The sequence below is a fragment of the Rhagoletis zephyria genome, unplaced genomic scaffold (assembly GCF_001687245.7).
Source record: "Rhagoletis zephyria isolate East Lansing unplaced genomic scaffold, Rhagoletis_zephyria_1.1 Rzeph_scaffold_00259, whole genome shotgun sequence".
In the NCBI taxonomy this organism is placed as follows: domain Eukaryota; kingdom Metazoa; phylum Arthropoda; class Insecta; order Diptera; family Tephritidae; genus Rhagoletis; species Rhagoletis zephyria.
In genome coordinates, this window is record NW_016157343.1 from 55176 (window position 1) to 81661 (window position 26486).

A 26486-nucleotide genomic window follows, 5' to 3' on the forward strand; every position below is an offset into this window, starting at 1 on the left:
TTGACCATACCAATAATGCCTCATACTCAGTTTTATTAGATCAATTCGTGTTCTCGAGAAAAAAAATTTCACGATTCAAAAATCTGAGTATAGCGGCCAAGTTCTATTCTCAAAATTTTGAAAATTCTTCGTTGTTTGGCCTATATTTGCTTTGTATGGTATTTGCCACAAAATATAGGCCAAAAACGATAAATGTTCAAAATTTGGAGAAAAAAGATTTTTAAGATTTTTGGATCGTGAAATTTTTTTTCTCGGAGAACACGAATTGATCTAGTAAATCTGAGAATGAGGCATCATTGGTATGGCCAACAGCTATCAAAATTGATATATTCGCACTAAGGTTTTTTTGTGTTCCACAGTGTTATATAAGGGATACTTTGAGGAATCATATAAACAATTATACATTACCCAAGTTCACGTACATCCAAGTTCGAGTCATACAGCAAGCTTTTTAATGTTTTATTTATTTGTTTTTGAAATTAACAATATATTTCAGAATTTATAATTAATACGTTGTGTTCATTTTAGTAAATCCACTTTGATTTTTAATTGTACAAAATTTATTATATACATACAGTATCGGTCATATCAATAGCAACCCCATTTCAAAGTGATATTATTTTCCTCTCATGTTAATTTATTTCTAAGAATTTGCAATAAAAATAAAGCTCAATTTCTAACAAACCCCATATAAACCCAATTTTAAAACTTCGTAAAAAAACTACAAAAAATACAACAAATTTTCACCCAAAATTCACACTTTTTTCTCAGAAGTGTTAGAATTTTTTTGACCACTCAGTTTTATAGGTCCTTCAATTTTAGTCTTATTATATGCAAGTTTGAAGTGGCTAAAAATTACCGTTGATTTTTTAGAATCGATATAAAAACAAATCGTGTTTAATCGTCTTCCATATACCGAAAAACGCGACTATATATCGATGGCTGAGTGGAATATCGATCTATCTCGGCAGCCAGGTTGAAAACACTCGATATCAGAAAACTTTTCAACGCCCTATTTTAAAAATTTGGCCGGAAAACGCCCAATTTTAGAATTTGATTGAAAAATGCCCTATCTCAGAACTCGGTTCAAAAACACCCTATCTGAGCTGGCGCTCCAAAAAAGCCCTATCTCAGCACATTTTCAAAGTATTTTCATTTGAGATAGAACTTTTTTGAACTAAATAATAATGATAACATACTATATACATATCTAGTTTCAACATAAAAAAAATTATGTACACATCATTAATTGTCTATACATATCTAAGTCAATATATGTGATATATATTTATGTACATACATCTACATATCGTCGTTTAAAGTACAAAACCGTGTATCAATAAAATGCAAACCCGCTTATCAAGATAATGCAAACCCACGTATGCGAGGTTGCATAAATTATTTTCTAGAGAGTAAAAACACTCATATTTCAAAATGGTTATCTTTTTTTTTAAAAGCAATCGCATTTTTGGCTAGTATATTTCAGGAAGAATGGATAAGGATTAAGCCAAGAACTTGTGTGAGCAAGTCCAATTTTTAGCAGCAAATGTCAGTTACGCGGTTTTGTACTTTAAACGACGGTGTGTATATTAACAGGAACGCAGCAATCTAATACACGGTTGAAGAGGGAACGCAGCACAGCAGAAGCATACAAACAATCTGCGAAAAAATGGCTTTTTAGGTTTTTAACAAACAAAAACCTGGTTTCAACTTACTTCAACGTGTCTAAAGCACAACGCACACACTAATGCAAAGGCGCAACAGGGACGCAACACTATAAAACAACATTATAATTAAATAATTCGGTTTTATTACAATACTTAAGGCGCTGGCCCAATGCCGGCTTGCTTTGCACGCCTTGCTTACTTAAATTTGCTTCGATTTACTTCAAAAACTCGTTTGGCCAAATGCTGGCTTGGAACGCTGTCAAAGCTATCAGCTATGTAGTTAAAAAATTAAGGTCTGTTCCCTTACACTAAGAATAATTTTTCCGCAAAATTCCAGAAAATTAAAAAAAAAAGTAATACAAAACAATATTTTCAGATTTATTTTTAAATTAATGCGAATTAATTTTTGCATTTCAAAGGAATGATAATAACTATACATACATAACTAAATTTACATTTATTAAAAACAAAAAAAAGTAAAATTTTTCAAGAGACGACTGACTAGTAGTAACTAAATTTACATTTATTAAAAACAAAAAAAAGTAAAATTTTTCAAGAGACGACTGACCAGTAGTTTGACATCACAAATATCGCTAGCTTTGTGTGAAAAGTTGCTAAGTCCACATTTTGTCAAACCTCATATTTTGATAAAGGAAGCAAGAGAAATTAAGGACTAAAGTACTTGTTTTATTTTTTCTCGTTTATATTCAATGAAAAGTAAATTTTCTAAGTCCGAAAGAGGCCTCAGAAATCCAATAAGGCCAAAATATACGAAATCTTTTAATATAGATCGAATCCTTCTGATTCGTATGGAGTTTTGCTTTGCTTTAAACACGCAAAATGTTGTATTCAAAGTTCCTGTAAAATTTGTAGAAATGGACTTAGCAACTTTCAGCCAGCGATTTTTACATAAATTTAAATACGGAAACATAAAATCATTTTTATTATACTTTGAATTACTTATATTATATATATATTTTTTTAATTACGTAAGCAAATTTTGGCCCATAAAAGTGTGCAGCAGTTCGTAAGAATTCATTTAGAACGGGAACATACCTTTTTGTCAAAAGCCTGCAAAACGCTTTCAAATAAAACATTTGCTTATTTCAAACTTTGAGGCGCTTAAAGCAAGTGAAGAAAAGCTGTCATTTGGCCAGCCATCATACGTTTTAGTATATTTCAAATAAGTTTTGACAGTTCTCAAAGCGAAGCTAGCAAAGCAAGCCTGCATTGGGCCAGTACCTTTACCAAATTTCACGCAGTTAGAAAACAAATGTCAGCGAATAAGAACAAAACGAACAACGAAAATTGAATCAATGTAGCTTGTTTAGAATTTTTTCTAATATTTTGGGAAATGTTCAGTGAAATTAGCAAAGAAACAACACAGTTTATCCTAAGGTAGTTCAAGATGGCGGATTAGAGCGAGAAGTTGCCAACGTATAACACCTTTCATTATTGCATCATGTGTTATGACCGAGTTTCTGCTGAATCTCGTGAGAACGTTTTTTAAAATTACCTTAAAAGGCTTAGGTCCTGCAAACGGTCCCGTAGAGAACATTTGAATGATATTGTTTCGCTTATATTGGCATAGCTCCAACGTTATTATCAATTAAAACTTCCTCGAAATCCAAATATTCAGTGTTTTCCCTTCTCTTCCACAAATAGAAAATGAGTAACCCTTTACAATATTTACCGTAAGTATCTCGACAGTTTTAGTTATTTCCATAATCGGAAACCATCACCCATAGCTACGGTGACCACAAATATATTTTGAAAATGCAGGCCAATTTTTCAAAAAATTTACCTACATATAATTGCGTATACATACATATATACATTCCTCGTCATTTGAATAGCGCACCCTTTTTTGGATTTTCTTCCATACAAAGTATGCTTGACAACATTTTTATATGGAAGAAAAAGCGCAGCACCGTCAAAAAAAAATGTCGAACCTTTGTTTTTTTTTTTAATTTTCAAAAAATTTAAAATCGGGTTTAGACGTAAACTATGCTATATTTTTATAAAAAATTAAGGAATATCAAACAAACAAAAGGAAAACTGTAACTACTAAGGACTGTAAGGTGCTCTATTCAAATAACGAGGAGTGTATATTTGTTAATTATTAATCCAATTTTAAATTTGCTTCATTGGTATTAACCCTTTTGTAGTGAATATTTACAAAATTATAATAAGGCATATTACATATTACTTTACACGAAATATTAACCTCTGTAAAGTAAATTTTTTAGGCAAACGTGGGTCGCTGGACACGAAAAAAATACCCATGGTTCCAAAAGTGTTTTCGATATTTGTTCGAAAAACATATTTTTTGTACTGTTTTCAGTTATTCGTCAATATCTCATGAAATGACCTACAGTTGGTAAGGTATTGATGGGCCCTTTGCAAAAGTATATAATTTATGCAGACTGTGATCCGTAACATCTACATTTCACTTTTTTCGATTTTGGTCGCTTGTAACACTAATAATTTTCATCGAAATCGGCAAAGTAACTGTAGGTTAAATTACGAAAACGCTTGTTTGAAAAGAAAATTGGCTTGGAAAACATTTTTTTTTCTTAAGCGATTACCACAAAATTTGTAGAACAGTGCTATTGATATATTTGGCCTTCATTTTCTCGTCATCAATTGTCCGTAACTTTAGAACGCATTGACTGGTTGAACCTTCTGGTTCTGGTGGTTTTGCTTACCCTTATGTAGTTATCAATTAGTTTCGACACTGCTTTTGTTTCGATTAGGAAAAGTTAATTTTAAAATATCGAAGAAAATGCGGGACAAAGGCAGGACACTTGGAAAAAATCAGTACATTTTGGGGGCTTTCTGTTTTGAAAAACTACGCAGGACAGACTTTTAAATAACAGTACGGTCCTGCAAAAAACAGAACGGATGGTCACCGTACCCATAGCACATGGAGAGCTCGAGCTTCTTCGTGAGGTTCGCGTTACAATTTCCAACCGTTATCAATTATTTCATTGTTTTTTAAATACGCATACTATAAACAAGTTTATTTCATAATAGGGAGGAGTACCAGGGAATTCTCACATTCTACATTCCACTATCGAGTATTAAATGGTCTAGTATATTTGGATTAATGGAAAAGAATCGCGATAATTTGAATATCGAAGACTACTCTATCAGCCAGACAACTTTGGAGGAGATATTCTTGGAATTCGCGAAGTACCAACGTGAAGATCCACGCACGCTTAAGTGAGCAACAGATTTTCTAATTGTATAGCTCTAAATTGTGAATTTGTCTATTGTAATTGAACACAACCACAGATTCCGCACTTAAAATTATTAATTTTGACTAATATCTACATATAGTCTGTAGAGCTTACATTGGCATTAAATTGGCAAACCTATATGTAATGTACGAAATCGAAAAAAGTTTTCGTAGGAAAATCCATGGCAAAAAAATACTAACCACTCTAATAACAGCTGAATGAGATTGCATGAATACTTGTAAATACTTACGTTCTTACTGTCATACATACATACATATGTACTTATATACGTTTGTATAAAATAAATTCATATAAATACATACATATCTACACAAACTTACCTATCCAATTACACACATATCCATATGTATTTGCATGCCTAGTTACGTTCATATTGCGTTTATGAGTAAATTATGGTAATAAGAATTTTCATTCTTCTTAAACATCAATTTAAAAATAAAGCATTAAGAAGAAACGCTGCAGCTGCTGTCCGAAGTGACAATTAATGCCGAATTGCATGTCGGGATCAAAACGGGACAACCACCATCAGTACCAGCAGCAGTCATTGGACCAGGAGCTGTATGAAATAACGACAGCGCAATCGAAAAACAAAGGAGATTCAGTTTAAAAATAATCCTAGTACGCACAAGTATGTATACATATTTGCATATGCATATATACCACATACATATGTATACATATATGTTTATGTATACATACATATGCAGTGATTGCACAAATGTATAGCAAAGTGTAGTAGATGTGAAGGAAATATTAATTTATGTAGCAGGTATGTCAATATGTAGTATATCTGGGGGGGAGGTTGTTTGCAATTCAGGCCGAAAGATTGCTGAAGGGTGAAATGTGGACAGATATGGAACACGAATAAACTTAGCAAGCGCTAAAGTGCAAAACTTATTTATTAAGTGGAAGAACAACTAAACGTGCCTATGTATGTATATACAAATATATGCACTATTATATACTGGCATACATATGTATATACATACTTTACAAAATAAATGGTACTCTAATTAAAATGCATACATATGTACTTATTTTTGCTTACGTGTGCATTAATGAAAACAAAAGTCTCAAACAAGTCTTTTTGACGAAAACGAGCTTTTACATAGATAAATGTTATACTCGTATTTACATGTATATTTGCAAATAAATGTTAACAAAAGCGAGTTCAAATCGATTGAATTGCTTTCAATTTGCGTGCAGTACATACATACATATGCACATAGATATTTACATATATGTACGTATACTACTTAATATAAAAATTTAATAAGCGANAATTGCTTTCAATTTGCGTGCAGTACATACATACATATGCACATAGATATATACATATACTTGTATGTACGTATACTACTTAATATAAAAATTTAATAAGCGAAAACACTTTTCTTACTTAAATGCAAGCTAGTTCTAAAATTATTATTTAGCTGTGAAATTAATTCATGAAATTTACTTACAAATTGCCCATCAAGAAATGCGAACGACTTTAGTTTCTACTCTAAAAGTATTATAGTTTTGGTACTATTTTACTATTTACCAAATGTATTTTGTTAATTTTTATTCTTAAGCGAATGGATTTTTCTGAAACTTGTTAATGAATTCTGAAAAAAGTATTCATTAGTAGCAAATGCTTATACTTAGCTTTAAATGTACAACATAAACACCATAATTTAACACAAATATTAACTATTTTTATTAATCTCTTTACAATGTACATAAGGTCAGTCATTGATATTTCTATTTAACGATGAAATGTATGTATGAATGTATATTTACGTAACGTAATTGCAAACAAAGTTTATGCAACAACTTAAGCCACAGATGGAACCATGTATGTATGTATTTGATTTTTTTATTTTAATAAAAATTATAATTTTGAAATTCTTGCATTAGACTTGTCGATTTTCTTTTAGAATTTTCTAGAAATGTGAAATTTAAGGGTAGATGGTTGGGTGCACTTAGCATTACCAATTAACGTCAAATGGCACAAAAGAGAAACGACTTGCGTGCTTTATTGAACTCGGCCAAAATCGCTATGCGGTTACAGCGCCAAACAAGAATAAGAAGGTTGAGCGATTGATGGTTGTCGGAGCAATACAATGTGAAAGGTAANTTTCTTTTAGAATTTTCTAGAAATGTGAAATTTAAGGGTAGATGGTTGGGTGCACTTAGCATTACCAATTAACGTCAAATGGCACAAAAGAGAAACGACTTGCGTGCTTTATTGAACTCGGCCAAAATCGCTATGCGGTTACAGCGCCAAACAAGAATAAGAAGGTTGAGAGATTGATGGTTGTCGGAGCAATACAATGTGAAAGGTAATACCTTAAATGTGAGAGCGGAAAAGGTAGCTCATATAAGGATTCAGGAGATCGCTTTAGATATGAATCAGTTGGTAAAATTGCCGAACCGTTTTTATGCCGACCAGAGTATTTCAGTCTTTATTTGGTTTTGATTGGGTTAGGTTAGGAGGTCAAGGAGCTCCAAGAGTTTCACCTCCGCTATCTGCGTCACGCTGAGGAAAAAGCGTGACCCCAGGTATTTGAATCGCTTCGACTACAGTTCCGGACGTCGACACAGAATATGGTAAACTATAGGCTTGGGGAGCTGTTTCACTAAAGAGCGAAAGATCCAGGGCGGTTACTATGTAATCCGATTCGAAAGAATTTTCGTCCGAAAACAGATATTCCATACTACCTATTCCGGAATCGAATTGAAATAATCAATTTTCGGATTTCCATATTCGGTTTACGGATATGTACCACTACGTAATCCGAATTTGATTGCCAAAGTTACTCGAAAATTGAAAGTGATTCGAAAGCGTTTGAGCCATCAGATAACTTGTACTGGCGTAGGAAAATACAAAAAAAGTTAAAATAATGAATGCCATGTAACATTTTTGCATAGTTTTGCAATATATGTACTAAAGACATAAAGCAGCGCCACTAGAGCCTAGATAAAAATCTTAAGGCTACGTCTTACTCGTTTGTACGCTTTGTTGATGCCAATCTTTTGTTTTTTTTTTTCAACGGAGGGGGAATCTTTCAAAGATGTTATGCACGATTCGTCATCCTGTCCGCTAAGGGTACACCTCATTCGGGACCATGCCCAGACCAGAGAACGTAGATAACAAGAAGGGACAACCCGTTATAATTGTGGCGAAAGTGCGCAACAGGGGCGTGCCTTTTCTTTTCATCCAATCAAAAAACGCACTAGGGCAAAAGAGAAGGCACGCCCCAGTTGCGCACTTTCGCTACAATTATAACGAGTTGTCCCTTCTTGTTATCTACGTTCTTTGCCCAGACTATGTTATCGCATAATTCAGGACTTGCGAGACAGCGCGCCTACGTACTAAACCCTTAATTCCTACGTCTGAAGCTTGTGTTTGGCCTTGCTGGTTAGGTATTACGTCGTAGCTTTGCCAATTGGCTCTTCACATACGCCTTTCTGGGCTACCTCTCGTTCAGTCTTCTATTATCAGTTCCTGAAGGAATATAGCGGACCACGCTTGGCGCGCAATGTTTTCTGGCGTTTATAAGTTTTTCTAGCTCTGTCGGCGTCATACTTCGAGCAGAAAAAGAAAATGTGTTGCACGTTTTCACCGCTACTACCGCAGAAAGAACACTCTGTCCCGTTATCGTGTCCGCACTTGTTCAGATATTCTCTAAAACAGCCGTGGCCCGTCAGATACTGCGTTTAAGCTAGTCTGTCTTTCTTCTTTCCGTTTTTCAACTGTTAGTCGCCTGCCGATGTTTCTTGACTTGTCGAAAATTTTCTTAATTTTCAGAAAATTATAACAAATAAATCAAGGAAATAGCATTAATGATATGCAAGTACGTAGGTGAAAAATGAATTTCTGAATTTTTTTTTTGTTTAAACTTGTACGTTACATTATTTTTTCAACTTTATATCTAGCCTAATATTAGTAAATACTTGTTGTGCTAGTGTCCTTTCAAATAAATACAAATATAAGCAGCTGTGATTAGAAAAAAATATATAGCAAAAACTAAACAAATTTTTTAAACTAAAATTTTTTCCGATATCGCCATATTGGATCCGCCATTTTATTTAAAAAAATCGGACCTCAGATTTTAAATCATAGAATTCGAAAACCCCCCTTACATATGTCTTTGGTAAAAAAAAAAAATATAAAATTTGGTAGCCATATTGGATCCGCCATTTTGAATTTAAAAATTCTGCTATCAGATTCGAAATCAGTGCCCTCGAAAACTCTCAATTTATATGAGTTTATGCTGAAAAGGAAAAAGTTATAAAACTTGGTCGCCATACTGGATCCGCCTTTTTGAATTTCGAAAATCTGACATTATATTCGAAATCATCGACCTCAAAAACCCCCAAACACTAAGTTTCAAATCAATTTCGTTACTTCTCGACTTTTGGTCAGCAGATGATAGTCGCCAGACCATTGAGCACTGTATAGGTTAAGCACTGTATAGGTTAAGCACTCGTTCAATGTTCTAATAATTTACAAAATATTTAAGTAATAAAAACGATGACTTAAGTATATCATAGCTTTTTTAATGTTATTCCTAACAATCGCGTTCGCAATCGCGAATGTGAAAAATATAACATTCGAAACATCCCTAGTTCGTATGCACATTAATAAATATAAAATGCCAAACAAGTACGTACTATTTAGTACAAACAACGTAAATATGTACATATGTATGTAGCTCATTAAAATGAAAAATACATACACTGCCGGAACAAAGTAGTGGCACAGCAAATTTTTCACAATATATGCAACAATTTTTATTCTAATATTTTTCCGCCAATTTTGTATAAAAATATGGTTCATTCAACAAAAAAAAACATACAAATATAATTCCTAAACTGCATACTCAAAAAATTCTAAAAAATCTGATTGAAAAGTTGAAAGTTTTGATTAAAATTTGCTGAATTTTCGCGAGTTTTGCACAAAGTTTAGGAATTATTTTTTTATGTTTTTTGTTGTAGAATGAACCATATTTTTATACGAATTTAGCGGAAAAATATTAGAATGAAAATTGTTGCATATATTGTGAAAAATTTGCTGTGCCAATACTTTGTTCCGGCAGTGTATGTATATGTATACGTACATATGTATATAAATACAGTGCCGGACAAAAGTACTGGCAATATATCTGTAAAATTTTTTATTCTAATTTATTTTCGATAATAATAAAAGGAAAATTCAATAAATTTGAAACTTTCTATTCAGATTAAAAAAAAAACTAAGTTTGCGGTTTTATAGCCCATCTAATTTTAGTACGACAAAGTGCAAGCTTGAAGGTGTTAAAAAAGCGCGTTGGTTTTTGGCAATTTTATTTTTATTAAAAAATGTTGAAAATAAATTAGAATAAAAAACTCTGCATATAATGCGAAAAATTCTCTGTGCCAATACTTTTGTCCGGCACTGTATGTATAAATTATTTTCTAATTTTTGTATACATACATATGTAACAGCAATTATCAGATTCCAGGTTAATCAGGTTATGTTTAATCAGTTTGCGATTAATCAAATTAATTAGATTCTGATTAATCAGTATGTAATTAATCGGAAAATTAATCATTTCGATTAATCAAAAATTATTATTCTTTGATTAATTAATTTATCGGCTTTCGATTAATCACCTGTTCGATTATTTGATTAATCTCACATCCCTAGTAATGAGTGAAAAGTTTGAAATTTCATGTTTCTATATCTGAACAACCAGAACAGATTATAGTAACCCGAAAAAATAGTGCGAAATTGCGTGTTCCTAGCTGCATAAATGGAGGAAAATCTCATAACCGAACAATCAGTTGTATGGGAGCTATATGTTATAGTGACCCGATCTTTGTCATTTTCACTGTACCCCTGTCCACTTTTAGTTCATACACTTTGAAATATTTCTGCTTCAAGATTTTATGCATTAAAAATGTGAAGCCTATGAACTAAAGGTGGGCAGGGTAGTAAGTATTCTGTTGAAAATGAGTGAAAAGAGTTATGACGAAAAATCTCACATCTAAACAATCGGTTCTGTGGGAGCTATATGTTATAGGGGTTCGATTTTACAGGTCCGACAAATGATTAATACATTATACAGACATACAGACTGGCCGGCAGCTCGATATTCTGATCATATAAGTATACATGTTCATGTGTCTATCCCTTCTTATTCTGGTACTTACAAATATCAAAAAAATTATAATTTCCTTAGGACATTTCGTTATTTTAATTAGTATAATTTTCTGAACAAGACGGTACTTTTTATCCGTTAGAGAATCATTTCGACCCCAAGTACCAGACTTAGGGCCGGTTGTTCAATGTCTGGTTATCACTACTTGCCGGTTAAACATCATTATCGACGATTTCGACATCATGCATATAACATGTGATCGATAAATCAGTCGTTGTATTTAACCGGAGGTTCTACCTCCGATTTTTGCTAATCAGGCATTGAACACCCGGCCCTTAATGGTCTAAGAGCAGAATAGCTTTACTTTAACTTGTTCCAATTTTATATTTTANTATTTAACCGGAGGTTCTACCTCCGATTTTTGCTAATCAGGCATTGAACAACCGGCCCTTAATGGTCTAAGAGCAGAATAGCTTTACTTTAACTTGTTCCAATTTTATATTTTATTTTTTTTTTTTATAAAGAGACACTTTAGTCCCCCTCTAAATATTCCGAGATTGTCTTCGAATTTATAGGAAGATGTGAAGTCTTCGAGCATCTTTTTAAACGCTACAACCTTCCATTCACAGTTATTTACTTACCTCGATAGTCACAAATTTTTTTTAATCAAAAGTGCTCCTCGTGAAGTTCGCAAATATAACTTATTAAACTTTATTAGCTTTCAAGTAATTTATATAGTTTATCTGTATGCATAAGAAAAAATAAACATTTTATTTTTAATAAAAGTTGGAAGGTACATATTTCTTTAGTGATTTGAGTTACATACATGTTTGGTTTCACATTTACGAAATTCCAAGTAAAACATTAAGTAATAGTTAAATATCTACTTGAGGCCAATGTTACTTACTTACGCTGAAATGTGGCCACATCATCCAATATCTTGGCCGTCATAAATCGCGAATTTGGGCGCGATGACGGAGACGTACTTGCACTACTTGTATGGCTGCCGCTATCGGGAGACAGAGGTACATGAGTTGGCGAACGCGCTGGAACTAAAAGAAATTCGTTGAACAAAAATTCAGCATCCATGGATTGCGTTTTGTTATGGAAGTCTCGCGGAATCCGTTTCGGTGGCTCTATGAAACGTTCCTTAACAATCAAAGCACCAGGGCGAGGTAGACCACTAGCACCATGATCTAAACCAACAGTAGAACTGCGAGCTGCCGCCGCCGCTGTTGTTGTAACACCAGGAGTGGGCTGCGAGACAATGGAAATCGGTGCTGCTTTATGCAGTGCTGATCCTGTGACCGACGCAGAAGGCGAGCCCTCACACACCGAACTTTTTAGATTGATGCAAGACTGTGTGTGACTGACATCGTCCAATTCTGAAGCATTGTGTGGCATTCGTTTAAGTGTATTACTTGCAAATGGGAAATTCGAATTAGAAGTGGATTGTGTAAGAGTTTCAAACTTGCGCAAACGAGCATCCTGTTTTAGGATGGAAGCAGAGGGGATGTTAATGGATGCATGTAAATTGGAGTACTCCTTTTGGCGTTCATAGTCGCCGCCCTCGAAGAGACTTATTTGTTTCTTAATTTTTGGAGAAATGGGATCTGTTGCTTTGCGCGCACCACGACGCTGGGTGAAATCGCCACAGAGCGGAAGTGGTGGCAAAGATGTGGGCTCACCAAATAAATTTGATTCTGGCGAAGAACTTATAATTTTCGTAACTGATATTTCAAGTGATTTCGGGAGTGCACCAACTGTATCCTCGACATCGGGGGGTTCAGCCATTTCGGCATGAGTAGGGCAACAATAGCATGCTTCAAGTTTGGGATCATCCATCGGTAAAGATGGCGTTGTAGCGGCTGAGAGCGTAGTTTCATCTTCATCTTCGAAGCCCTAAGTTTGAGAATAAGATAAAAGAAGGAAATTCAAAACTAATTTATAAAGTTAATAAATCAGTTAAAGGATTCTACGATGGATTAATTGTGCATGCAGTGACTTCACCTCGCATTTAAATTGAAAGCTTATAGCTTTGCAAATCTATTGTCAGAGGTTGATCCTAATACATGTAAGAACGTATTTTTTGAAACAACTGTATTTAAGAGGTATGGAATACATATAAGCCCTTTTTATTAACTATTTAATGAAAGCCTTAGATGCCCATAAGATATGTAATTAAGGTAGGCCTTCTGAAGTGAAGCCATTCTAAAAGGCTTGCCCATGAAGCGTTAAAAAAATGGCGTTTCTAATTACAATTTACTTTATATTATTTAGCAATACAGATCGATTTCAATATGCATTTTTTGTTTCCATAAAACCTATTTGATATGAACCTTTAATAAACACCGTAAAGAAGTATGTTTTTTATGAATTAGAGAAGTAACTATAGCCGAACTCCTAAAAAGGCCTCTGAAGTAAGTCCTACAAAAGTCCTTCTGGAAGCTCTTCTATGGGTAGCCAAAGCAGAAGCCTTTCAATGTGTGCCACTCCACACAAAAAAGAAAGCAGAAAGTAGTGCGGAATGGAAGGGTCTTGACTCTCAGCAAGACCTTTTGGAAGGGCTTTTGGCTCCTGAAATTATATACTGGGTATTGAACTGAATGGGAGCGTACTGGTAAAAAACGAAGAACCGTTTAGAGCTTAAAATTTAATGGTTTTTCTAAAGGAAATGGATTCAATTGGATAAAGTTTGGGTTTACTCACATCAACGGAAAGTGTCATCGATCCTTTGTTCGCAATCATGCTTATGTCCATACCAAAGCTGACCGGTGTAAGGCAAGCGCTCACATCACCACGACTACTGCCGCCTCCAAAGGTAAATACGCCATCAGCATCTATGTCCAAAGCGTCTGCATTCATAGGAGTGTACACGGATACCGCATTCAAATCTTCGTCCTCGAGTTGTGGAAAAAATCTGGCAAGCTCCTCTGCTACGGGCATTATGTTAACGCTACTTTTTGTTTTTTATTTTACCATTTATTTTTTACAAAAAGTGCAAATTTTTTTACAATTCAGCCGGTTCAAATAATTACATTTTTTCAAAATAATTAAAAGAACAAAATATGAATATGAAGAAAAATTATAGAAATTCAAGAAAGCATAGCGTGAGCTTCAACATTTAGACATCGATATTTGTATTTATGTATACTCATAAATTCATACTGACCCCTCAGCGCTGGTTACACTAATCGACAAATCGGCACTGGGTATTTCATGCGAATAACTTTCCGAAATGGCTGGGGATGAGGGTTCAGTACTGCTGGCGACACTCGATTGCTGGCTCCAGACTTGCAATGATTTTTTGAGGTTGTACCATTCATTTATTTTACAATATTAGTTAGTGTTTTTAATGAAATTTTTTCATTGGCTTTTGTACTTGCAACTGAAAATGCATTCGAGCAAAGTCGCTAAATACATACATATATGCAGAAAGAAAGCATTCCGTACTATGTACAAAAAACGTGTTTAACAGTGCTGTCTTATAGAGAAAACCTGGAAATTTTTGTTTACAAAAAACATAAAATACATCCCTCAAAACGCTAGAATATTTTTGCGGTGATAAAAAGTCGTTTTTCCCTTTTAAAAGTAATCGGTGTGGGTTATGCCCCGTGCATCCCAAAAAAAAAACACATTCACCATAACCTTGTTATCCAACAGATTCACATCTAACTTCTTCATTACTGATTCATTTCGAAAACCATGCTGTTGCGATTGCTGCTTGCCCTTNCTTTTAAAAGTAATCGGTGTGGGTTATGCCCCGTGCATCCCAAAAAAAAATACACATTCACCATAACCTTGTTATCCAACACATTCACATCTAACTTCTTCATTACTGATTCATTTCGAAAACCATGCTGTTGCGATTGCTGCTTGCCCTCGAGTGTGTTGTTGTGGATCCGTGCTTCGGATTTGGATATGAAACGTCGCAAAAACCTCATACGGATAGCAGTTAAACAATGCCAGGCCTTTTAAACTGTCACACGATTGAGATTGTAAGTAATTGTAAAGACGACACACGTTTGGTCAATATCTTTGTCACAACTAAGTGCTCATCCAAAATAAATACAGACACATACAATGAACCATGTAATATGCATATGGGTGTTTCCATGAAAATGTCAACCAGGACTGAAAAAATAAAAACAACTGAAAAGGGTTTTTAAGACGAATTAATAAGAGAAAAATACTCGAATTTTTATATTATAGAAGTATTTCAGCTTATTGGAATTTTAAAACTCAAAAATGGAAGAGTAAAACTGAATGTCTCTTCGACTCAGTTTTCTCTAATGAAATGAACTATTTTCTCTTTCCTATTAACTAAATTAAGAGATTTGAAACATTACAATTACATCTTAAAATCTAATTTGCAATAACAACTAACTATAAAAATGAGAAAAAGGAGAAGTTAGAGCTCGAATAACGGTAATTTTTTGATTTGCTTCTGATAGTATTCTAATGTCGCGTACGTTATGCAAAAACATTGTTTGTCTATGTCATTTGTATATTGGCAGTCGCAGGTAATGCAGATTACAATTCTTAAGCGAGAATTCTTCTAGTTAAAGATATACAGTAAAATTTTCTTTCCAACCGAAGTAAAAATATATTTTATTACCCTTTAAAGTTTGTCGCATACGTTATTGTAAGTACGAAAATTTCAATCAAATACATCAAAACCAATGTTAATTGCAAATTTTCCATTTAAATTATTTAGAATAGTTGTAAAACAATGAAACGGTGGCGAGAAGAGTTCTCAATAAATACATTTTATTACTTACGAGAAAAATTGTCGCGTACGTTATGTCGCGTACGTTATTGTTTTTTTTTTTATATAAAACTAGCCAGAGATAATTTCTCTTAAAATATGAAAGGATTGTAAAGGTACATTATTTAGCTTAGTTTAGGAATTTTTAAAGAAAAGAAAAACTCCCATGATTCGCAGACTTTCGCATGTATGCGTGTTTCCATGAAAATGTAAACCGAAAATGCAAGCTAATGAATTCAAACGGCTTTATAACTTTAAGTTTCGTATTCCGATGGCGGAAAAAGGTTTTGAAAACGCGAAACGGTGGAGAGAAGAACTGAAAAAATTTAATTCAGTATGTGTTACTAGTAAAAATATTGTATGGGGGAAAAATCTGTCGCGTACGTTATGTCGCGTACGTTATTATAATTTTTTTTAATAAAAACTAACCAGAGATAATTTCTATCAAAAAATGGAAGGATTGTAAAGGTACATTATTTAGCTTAGTTTAGGAATTTTTAAAGAAAAGAAAAACTCTCATGATTCGCAGACTTTCGCATATATGTATATGTGCCTTAAAACTACTTCTTTTTTTGTCGCGTACGTTATCACCTGGTTTTGAACGGATATTTTCCACACCAAAGTTTCGAGACTGCTTATTTTTTTCTCAAACATAGTACCCTTTGGTTGCAACATAACCGTAATCTCTTTTTTCTGTAACTTCTATTTTTGATAGATTTACGTTACTCCATAAGCGTACGAATGTCGCGTACGGCTGTATGGAAACACCCATATGTATGTAGACTATGATCGGTCTTCTTAAATATCGCGCACTAAAACGAAATTTCAATTGTTTCGGATGTAGTCACCTTAAATTTCCATGCCGTCTAGAACGTTCGGCGTCTTTCGTGCTTTACTACTAACATGTATGTGGTAGTTGCCGATATCGTCAAGGAAAGCGTCAATGTAAAATTGTTCGTTTGAAGGCGACCGTTCCAGAAGAGGACAAAACCGCTCAGTCAACACGACCAAGCATCTCAATATCATCAAGAATCACACAGAACTGGTGCAGAACCCATTTTCCAGACTTCATCTCGTCTGTGGAATAGCCACACGCCGGATCTTAACCCAATGGACTACAGGTTGTGGTCGATTTTAGAGGCCAAAGCATGTGCTAAGCGCCGCAACAATTTGGAGGCACTGAAGCCATTGCTGCGCCGGGAATGGGACCAATTGTCTTCAGAAAACCTGCGGCCCATCGTCGAAAATTTTAAACCACGTTTGTATTTCTGTATCGCCGCCAAGGAGGGCCACTTTGAAACTGGCTGACTATTACTACGTTTATACGCACGTAATATTTGCAAATAACAATTTGCAAAATGGTAAAATTTGCCGTATAAACGCTGAGTTAATTTTTTATTTGCAAATAACTAAATCACGTAAATAAGTATTGATTAGTGGTACTATTTGCAAATAAGCGCAAGACGCCGCCATTCTTAGGTTAATTTTTCGATGATCATCTTATTGCCTTTTTATAATAAGGCAATATTGAAAAAGAATTTTTCACCATCGAATAAACAGTGAGTTAGGTATTTGCAAATTATTTTTATTTGCAAATAGCTTACGTATAAACGTAGTATATGTTGCTAATAAATATCCATGTTACTGTCATTTATAGTTTTTTTATGAATTGTTTCCGTTTAAAAAATTTATGATAGAAAACGTTAGTACATGTTATTTATTGTCCCCTGTATATGTATATATATGTTTGCGTATTGAAAGTATGATTTGAGAACCTAATGGTATTGTTGCCGTTTCTTTATTAGCCTATATTTCTTCTTGGCGTGGTATACAAAATGCAAAATTTAGGAGGATTTTACTTCATACGCAGTGGTAGTTCCACAAAAATATATGCATACTAGACTCCATACAAAAGAATATAGCACTTTAAAAGCGGGTTTTAGTGTGTCAAGGGCACATTTTTCTGACGCTTTCAAAGTGATGGGGTAATTACATCCGCTTTTTGACTAAAGCTGTTTTAAACTTTCTTATAAAGTAAGATGTCCACCTGTATTTTTCAGTCCGAATAAAAACTGAGGCAATATTTAAGCTAAATTTGTCGACAGTACAAAATAATGTTTAACTGCATGTTAAATCCTCCACAGAGGCTTGTCTATTTACGATTTACTTTACATACAATAATTTCATACACACAAAAAGTTGTAGTCGTGGAAAATCTATGTGGAAGCGTAATTGTTTTTTATATCAAAATATGTTGAAATTACGAGAGGAAAATATATAAATATAACTTGGAAGTGCTAATTACATTCAAGCAAAATTATAAAAAAAAATAGAAAACGCTGTGCTTCAAAAGCATGATTGATTAATTAAAGGTTTGCTCACTAGTGACATTAAGAGTTTTGACACTCCCTTAACTCCCTTACAAAAGGTTGCACACACACACGCACCCACACACTAAAGGAGCCTATTTTGTCAAGAGGGAGCGAGAAAACTGTTTTCTGAGCAAACCTTTTGTTATTGAATCATGCTTCAAGAGAATGTTTTTGTGTTCGCATAACAATATGTAGACTCAAAGAATACACAAAATATATGTATGTATGTACATGTAAATGAATCTATAAATACATATTGAAAAATTACTTAAAGTTACAGAAAAGATATGTACATATGTAAAAGCTCAGTTAGTCTAGACTTAACTCAAATTAACTTACCGTAAGAAATCATCAATGATTACTCTACACGTCAACTTAAGCCAAGAGCGGAAATATTTTGTTTTTGTATTTTCTCTTTCAGCTGTATAACAGTTCGCCGAATAAAATGCCACATCAAAAAAAAATCATGCAAACAAAAATGTTTGCTTTCATTTATTTTTAAGAAATACAAAAACGAGAGTCTGGCAAGCCTGATTCTCTCACCGCTCTCAATTTCCGTAAGACCGTAACTAAGGAACCTAAAATCTACAGGTTCTTAAGTTTCTTACAGTAAGTTAAGTTTTAACTAACCGCAAACACAGTTTCTCATATAACAGGTTGGCCAAAATATTAAGTTAAGTTAAGTTACGGAAATTAAGTCTAGACTAACTGAGCTTTAAGTATGTAGATCGTTTAATTTAAAATTATAATTTTGCATACAAATCTTTTTGTGGTGTTTTGCGAATAGCAAAAGTGTAAAGAGCTTTCAACAACACCAATAAAATAAGCTCACTACAGCAATCGCAATTAAAATATTTCGATAACTATAATCCCTCGGACTTACTTCCCACATTTGGTTGAGCTGATTGTGGCGCATTTGCATTGCTTGGAGCTGCTGATGCCACCGTCTCCTGTGGGGCATTTATCAATGCTGCGGCTGATGGTGGTGGTTGATGCAAACACACTGCGTTTCTCAAAGTTGACTCTAGGATCGGTTGCCCTTGTCCGTCCGCCATTTCCTGGCAATGACACTCGCTGTCACTTTCACCGGACATAAAACTTGTAATCGCATCCAACGAGTACATTGACTGCAATGCACCTTGTACTATGTTCTGTTGGGGTGTTGATGGATGTTTTGGCGGCGATGATGCTGGCGTCTTGAATAGTGGCGAAGTAGTCATTTTATGTAGAAATTGATCAAGCTGCTTTAGCGAAAGTGCATTGTGTAGCGTCTCCAATGGTCGAATTGGTGGTACACCGCCGAAACCTTCAAGCACTATGTGCCAAGTTCCGTGGCGAATCGATGAGATAAATACAATAAAAAGAAAATTGGGTTAGAAAATGTATACCTATTATTTGTTCAGAATTTTGCAATACAAAAACTAAATATCTTACTAGATCTACTTGGAAGTACACAGTTTACATACAGTAACAGTAAAAGTAGTGTGCTAGTGATTGAAGTGATTCTCACGGCACAAATGCACTAGAAGTTGTGCCAATACGTCATTTTAGAAATATACTCGGCGACTTGAAATTACTTGAGGCCAGGTTTTGACTGTCTTTTTTTAACTATTATTTTTATTAGAAGAAAATAAAACTATCTCTTCAGGATCATGAAACTAAAGATATTTAAAGAAAAATTAAAACGAATAACACAAAAACACAACCGGCTCAATTCTAATTTAAAAATTTAGGAGTTCCGTTAATTTCTTCATGATCCCATGATCGAATCTAAACCAAAATAGTATGAAATCACCTTTCCGATAAAAAAAGAATGTGGTCCAAAGATATTCGTAAAAGTTAGACATAAAAAAAAAATATTTCGACGAACTGATAACCTCCTCCTTTTATTTGAACCCGGTTAAAAATTACACTCATACAGTCCTTCTAGCGCCGCAGAGTGGGGCAAAAAAGGTTGCTGTGGACAAATCAATTTTGAGAGTCCAAATATGAACCGATTTCAAATTTATTTTTTTTTTAAATAAAAGATGATTAAATTTCGTGTCGATCTGTCCGTGGCGATTTTTTAAAACAGCCCTGGTTTTTTATTTATTTATGTTGAAAAATGAAAGAAAAAAAAATTTCACGTTTGAATGCTTCCACTTTTTTTGAAAATACTTGAAATTAATTTCAAATGCCTGCAATTATTTAAAAAAACTATTCATAAATATTTTTCCATAGGAAACATTTAATAAAAAAATATTTTTAATTTGCCATCTATACGGATATATATTTTGANGTTCCGTGGCGAATCGATGAGATAAATACAATAAAAAGAAAATTGGGTTAGAAAATGTATACCTATTATTTGTTCAGAATTTTGCAATACAAAAACTAAATATCTTACTAGATCTACTTGGAAGTACACAGTTTACATACAGTAACAGTAAAAGTAGTGTGCTAGTGATTGAAGTGATTCTCACGGCACAAATGCACTAGAAGTTGTGCCAATACGTCATTTTAGAAATATACTCGGCGACTTGAAATTACTTGAGGCCAGGTTNTATTATTTGTTCAGAATTTTGCAATACAAAAACTAAATATCTTACTAGATCTACTTGGAAGTACACAGTTTACATACAGTAACAGTAAAAGTAGTGTGCTAGTGATTGAAGTGATTCTCACGGCACAAAAGCACTAGAAGTTGTGCCAATACGTCATTTTAGAAATATACTCGGCGACTTGAAATTACTTGACTGTCTTTTTTTAACTATTATTTTTATTAGAAGAAAATAAAACTATCTCTTCAGGATCATGAAACTAAAGATATTTAAAGAAAAATTAAAACGAATAACACAAAAACACAACCGGCTCAATTCTAATTTAAAAATTTAGGAGTTCCGTTAATTTCTTCATGATCCCATGATCGAATCTAAACCAAAATAGTATGAAATCACCTTTCCGATAAAAAAAGAATGTGGTCCAAAGATATTCGTAAAAGTTAGACATAAAAAAAAAATATTTCGACGAACTGATAACCTCCTCCTTTTATTTGAACCCGGTTAAAAATTACACTCATACAGTCCTTCTAGCGCCGCAGAGTGGGGCAAAAAAGGTTGCTGTGGACAAATCAATTTTGAGAGTCCAAATATGAACCGATTTCAAATTTATTTTTTTTTTAAATAAAAGATGATTAAATTTCGTGTCGATCTGTCCGTGGCGATTTTTTAAAACAGCCCTGGTTTTTTATTTATTTATGTTGAAAAATGAAAGAAAAAAAAATTTCACGTTTGAATGCTTCCACTTTTTTTGAAAATACTTGAAATTAATTTCAAATGCCTGCAATTATTTAAAAAAACTATTCATAAATATTTTTCCATAGGAAACATTTAATAAAAAAATATTTTTAATTTGCCATCTATACGGATATATATTTTGAAAGCCGTTTTTTTTCTAATCGAAAAACTCGAGAACAGCTGTACCGATATTTTTGAAATTTTGGACATCGACTCTAGACCCTCAAAGGATGATAATAGAAGAAGAATAATTTCGATATATCAAGGGGCGTGGCACCTCCCATACAAACTAAAGTTTTCACACAACATATGTATGGAAGTATTCATCGTAGAGTGCTGCAACTTAGTATACAGTATATATCTCTCAACGCCAAACTCATGGAAAAAATGGGAGTTATTGAAAAAGGGGGCGTGGCGTGAATGTGTATGTGGTGTGAGAAAATTATAAATTAAAAACGTATTTAGTTACCTTCGATGACGTGTTATTAAATGAAAAATACTAGTGAAAAATATTTCGTTCAGTTTGACGTTATTTTTTCGAAAAATACAATGCCTACTGCTTGCGTAACCATATGGTCACGCTGGAGTTATTCGAGTTAAGATGCTGAGAAAAGAAGACGAAAACTTGACAGCTTTGGAGCAGGTTAGAGTAAATGCAACATTATTTCGAGAAAAAAAAAACGCTATAAGATTCGCCTTGACCTTTAAAACAACTGTAAAGTCTAAAGCATGATATAAAAATGATTTTCTTCAGATAAGCCGATTTTTTTCCAATTGAGGTAAAGATAAATACTTAAGCTAGTGNGTCTAAAGCATGATATAAAAATGATTTTCTTCAGATAAGCCGATTTTTTTTTGAGGTAAAGATAAATACTTAAGCTAGTCTGAAGTGATATTTTTTTACTAATTAATTTACTCCTTTAATTTATGCAGAAGAAATTAATCCAATGGTTTATTGGTAGAGCTGTGGCAAACTGTATGTATTCGTTACTGAGTAACGGGTACAATCCCTGACTCGAAGTACCGAATCGTTACTCACATAATAATCTCGTTACTCGCATGTTCCGTATATGCACCATTAACGTGAATCAATTCAACGCAACATATTGTGCGGGAACGAAACTGTTGTTCGTATCGATGCTAAAAGAGCTGTGTTAAAGCGTGNTTCAACGCAACATATTGTGCGGGAACGAAACTGTTGTTCGTATCGATGCTAAAAAAGCTGTGTTAAAGCGTGTATATGTACGTACTAGGGATGTTGCGAATGTGGAATTTTAGACATCCGCGGATGCGAATGCGGATGCGAATATCTAACAGCTAACATCCGCGGATGCGGATGCGAATGCGGATGTCAAGTATTTTTAAGAAACAATTAGAATTTAGCATAATGGCGAGATCGTTGTTTAAACAGCGCTTACAAGCCAAACCAGATGTGTCAGGTTTTTGTAATGGTGATTTCGTTTCTACCAAAAAAAATGTCGCCTTTTCATTGCCCGTCTCTTTTTGTGTTCGATTCTCAATTAAAGGCAAAGGGTGAGGAAATTTTGTGTTCGTTTCTTAAAATGTTACATTACTGTAAGGCAAAAATCACATTCCATGCCCTGTGATGCTTTGTCATGGAAGATGGTTGCCCTGAAAATAAGATGGTTGTTTAAAACAGCAATATTATGAAATGGGTGAGCTAGACAAGGACAAGAAGGCAAAAATACGCTTTTTACAGGGTTGTGTGTAACAAACACACTTTGCGCCGGGGAAGGGCAAGATTTTTTCGAAGAAACGAAATCGTCATAAAGCTTTCTAAAAAGAATTCTTCATTCTCATTCCTTTGGCTATTTCAGAATTTGGGGAATCTGTAACTTCATCAGCGTTTTTCGGATCCAGTTTCTGTAATTCATTTTTAATACTTTATTCCGCGGCTGGTTTGAAAAATGTGTACTTATAGCGAGCTGTGGAAAATAAATTATTATTTTCCAGGAATGAAAATGTTGAACAAAATTCTGTTTTCAAAGTCGTAACTGCCAGCCGAATCGGATCAGAATATTGTTATTTTTTTAAAACAGCACCCTGTTTTGTTATAAGCATTTGAATCTGAGATAGTTACGTTATTCTTATTTTATTAAAGGTCAAACCCATAGTTTTTTTATTATTTGAGCATCGATTCTCTTTCTAGCCAGACGTTGACCATTTCTGCTGGAAATCAGTATTGAAGGAGCTTACTCTTTGACTTTAAATAGCAAAGAATGGGCAGTTTTACCACCGCAGTTTTTGGTCAATGTATGTCTCTATGAAAAGTATATTGCCCGACAAGTAAACAAAATTACTGTTTTTAAAATTTTTCTAAAAATAAATTCCTTAAAGAGCCCCATTTGAAATTATTGAAACGAATATATGTAACATCAAAAGCAAATCACGAAAATGTGGTTAGGAATTACAGTACACATTTTCTTATTTTTTGTCAAGTAGTTTTTTTAAGATTGATCCAACAAAACCATAATAAAGAAAGAAACCAATACAGGTATTTAAAGCACACAAAAAAATTGGTAAAAAGGCTATGTTCTCTTTGATGTACGTCAAAGGTCAGGTATTGATAGCTCGGCTAGCTAAAGAAATAATATGTTTAAAGACATTTTTATCAGAGTTGATAAAGTTTTGTTACACAAATATTCCCACGACCACAGGCAAAAATATTGGCTACAATTTGTCGTTTTGTTTGCCATATAGGTATACGCTTTATCGGTGCACTTGCACAACATTAGCATTCGCAAAAGCTCCGCATTGATTATTGCGAATGCGAAAGCGAATGTTAAAATTAATGCGGAAGCTCCGCGGTTACGAATGCGAAAGCGAATATTCGCAACAACCCCGGTACGTACATGCATGCATATGTACGAATGAACATTTCCGTACGCTGCAATATTCGTTGCGATGATTCGTGTGAGGTACAAGTGCTTACATCAAAAGTAAAGAGTAAAGTAACGATACGAAAGATACGGGTGTTGATTGGAGTAGTAAGGAATACATACGGGTATCGAAATTTTCGTTACTTTTACAGCTCTATTTATGGGAGAAAAATAAGTACTTTTTGGTATCTGGGCAAGGCTTCCTCAAGTAGGCACCGAATTTACCAACATTCATATTTTTCAATGATATTCAGGCAGCGCCGAGTGAGTTATTCGAACAGTACACTATGTAATTTTTGTTGCAAAATTCCAAATAGTTTTTTTCTTAATAAATTTTAAAATTTTTTGGGTGCAGATTTAAGAAACATTAAACTATGCAATGAAATTATTTGTGTTACAAAATATTTTTTTGTTTGCTTTCAATAATTTTTTATGAAAAATTGAACTTTTAAGCAATTTCAGCGCCTCGCGGACGAAAATTTTTAACAACAACTTATGTAATAAACATTTCTGCATTTATCTATGAAAAAAATGCGTGCATTTCGATATAGTTGGGTCGGAATGAATTTTTATTTGCCAGCGTGCGGGCCCGAATCGCGTGGCTGGATCGCGCGCAATCCGTGTTGACTTCTTGCGCAAGAAAGAAACGCACGTTTGAATCGTTCCACTTTTATTTCTCATGCTCGAATTTCGCATGCCAGCGGGCGCGCACGCTGGCAAATAAAAATTCATTCCGACCCAACTATATCGAAATGCACGCATTTTTTCATAGATAAATGCCNGCTGGCAAATAAAAATTCATTCCGACCCAACTATATCGAAATGCACGCATTTTTTTATAGATAAATGCCGAAATGTTTATTACATAAGTTGTTGTTAAAAATTCTCGTCCACGAGGCGCAGAAATTGCTTAAAAGTTCAATTTTTCATAAAAAATGATTGAAAAGCAAACCAAAAAAATATTTTTGTAGCACAAATAATTTCATTGTATAGTTTAATGGTTCTTAAATTTGCACCCAACAAATTTTTNACCAAAAAAATATTTTTGTAGCACAAATAATTTCATTGTATAGTTTAATGTTTCTTAAATTTGCACCCAACAAATTTTTTCATTCGGCCATTTACTTTCAAAGAAAAATAAAAATTTCCAAAACATTGCAAAAATTTTCAATTGTTGATTAAAAAAAACTATTTGGAATTTTGTAACAAAAATTACACAGTGTACTGTTCGACTACGAAACTTGGCGCTGCCTGAATATCATTGAAAAATATTTATGTTGGTAAATTCGGTGCCCACTTGAGGAAGCCTTACCCATCTTTAATTTTAATTTGATTTTTGATCTTGAAAATGTCGTGTTTTCAACGAATTTGTGCAACATGTGAGCAGCCGCTTTCAACGCGAATAAAACCGTCAAATTAAAACCCAGTACTAGAAATTTAAATTTTATAATGGTACATCTAACGATCTGCATTAAAACTTTTTAATACGTTACAAAAATTTTTGTACAGGATTTGTATTTATGCTCTGATTTGTTTCACATTTGGCATGTTAGTTGAAACGTAATAAGACATAGATTTGCAAAAATGGAGCCGCTGGTGGCGCTGATGCCAAAATAAAAAATACGTTCGGCATAAAATGCATGTTTTCTTCTCGTTAAAAATGCTTTCAAAAAAAATATTAACCGAACTGTTTAATATGATTAAGTCACTTAAGTACTTAAGAATTAATGCAACCTTGTTTTCTATTCACTTGCATTCATTTGCTTCGGCACCCTGAAATTGTGCATATGGAAACTGTGCATACGAAATAATGCATATGAAAAAAACCGAAATAATGCATACGAAAAAAACCGGAATAATGCATATATGCACAGTTTCGGTTGAAAACCGAAATAATGCATATGAAAAAAACCGAAATAATGCATATATGCACAGTTTCGGTTAAAAACCGCAATAATGCATATTAGAAGAACCGAAATTATGCATATGCACTCTTTCGTTTGAAAACCGAAATAATGCATATGAAAAAAACCGAAATAATGCATATATGCACAGTTTCGGTTGAAAACCGAAATAATGCATATGAAAAACCCGAAATAATGCATACATGCAC

At 33.8% G+C, this 26486-nt stretch overlaps 2 protein-coding genes across 13 annotated transcripts in view; one reads left to right on the forward strand and one right to left on the reverse strand.

The window, feature by feature from the left end:
* Abca3 (ATP binding cassette subfamily A member 3) overlaps positions 1 to 6204 on the forward strand; it is a 50021-nt gene extending 43817 nt beyond the window's left edge. For 4 of the 6 annotated variants that reach the window (XM_017609840.1, XM_017609841.1, XM_017609843.1 and 1 more), the window contains 2 exons: positions 4704 to 4892; positions 5372 to 5423. In XM_017609840.1, the coding sequence (XP_017465329.1) occupies positions 4704 to 4892; positions 5372 to 5408 (226 nt within the window). In that variant the 3' untranslated portion in view covers positions 5409 to 5423. Of the gene's footprint in view, positions 1 to 4703 lie in introns of all 6 variants that reach the window. The other 2 variants (XM_017609844.1, XM_017609842.1) reach the window with 2 other exon arrangements.
* A 5611-nt stretch (positions 6205 to 11815) lies between these two features.
* The window catches only part of LOC108358482 (inositol hexakisphosphate and diphosphoinositol-pentakisphosphate kinase), a 200618-nt gene continuing 185947 nt past the window's right edge, over positions 11816 to 26486 (reverse strand). For 6 of the 7 annotated variants that reach the window (XM_017609850.1, XM_017609849.1, XM_017609851.1 and 3 more), the window contains exons 16-18: positions 19082 to 19513; positions 13768 to 13994; positions 11816 to 12960 (exon numbers count right to left, since the gene is read on the reverse strand). In XM_017609850.1, the coding sequence (XP_017465339.1) occupies positions 11962 to 12960; positions 13768 to 13994; positions 19082 to 19513 (1658 nt within the window). In that variant the 3' untranslated portion in view covers positions 11816 to 11961. Of the gene's footprint in view, positions 12961 to 13767; positions 13995 to 14826; positions 15211 to 19081; positions 19514 to 26486 lie in introns of those variants that run through there. The other variant, XM_017609853.1, reaches the window with a different exon arrangement.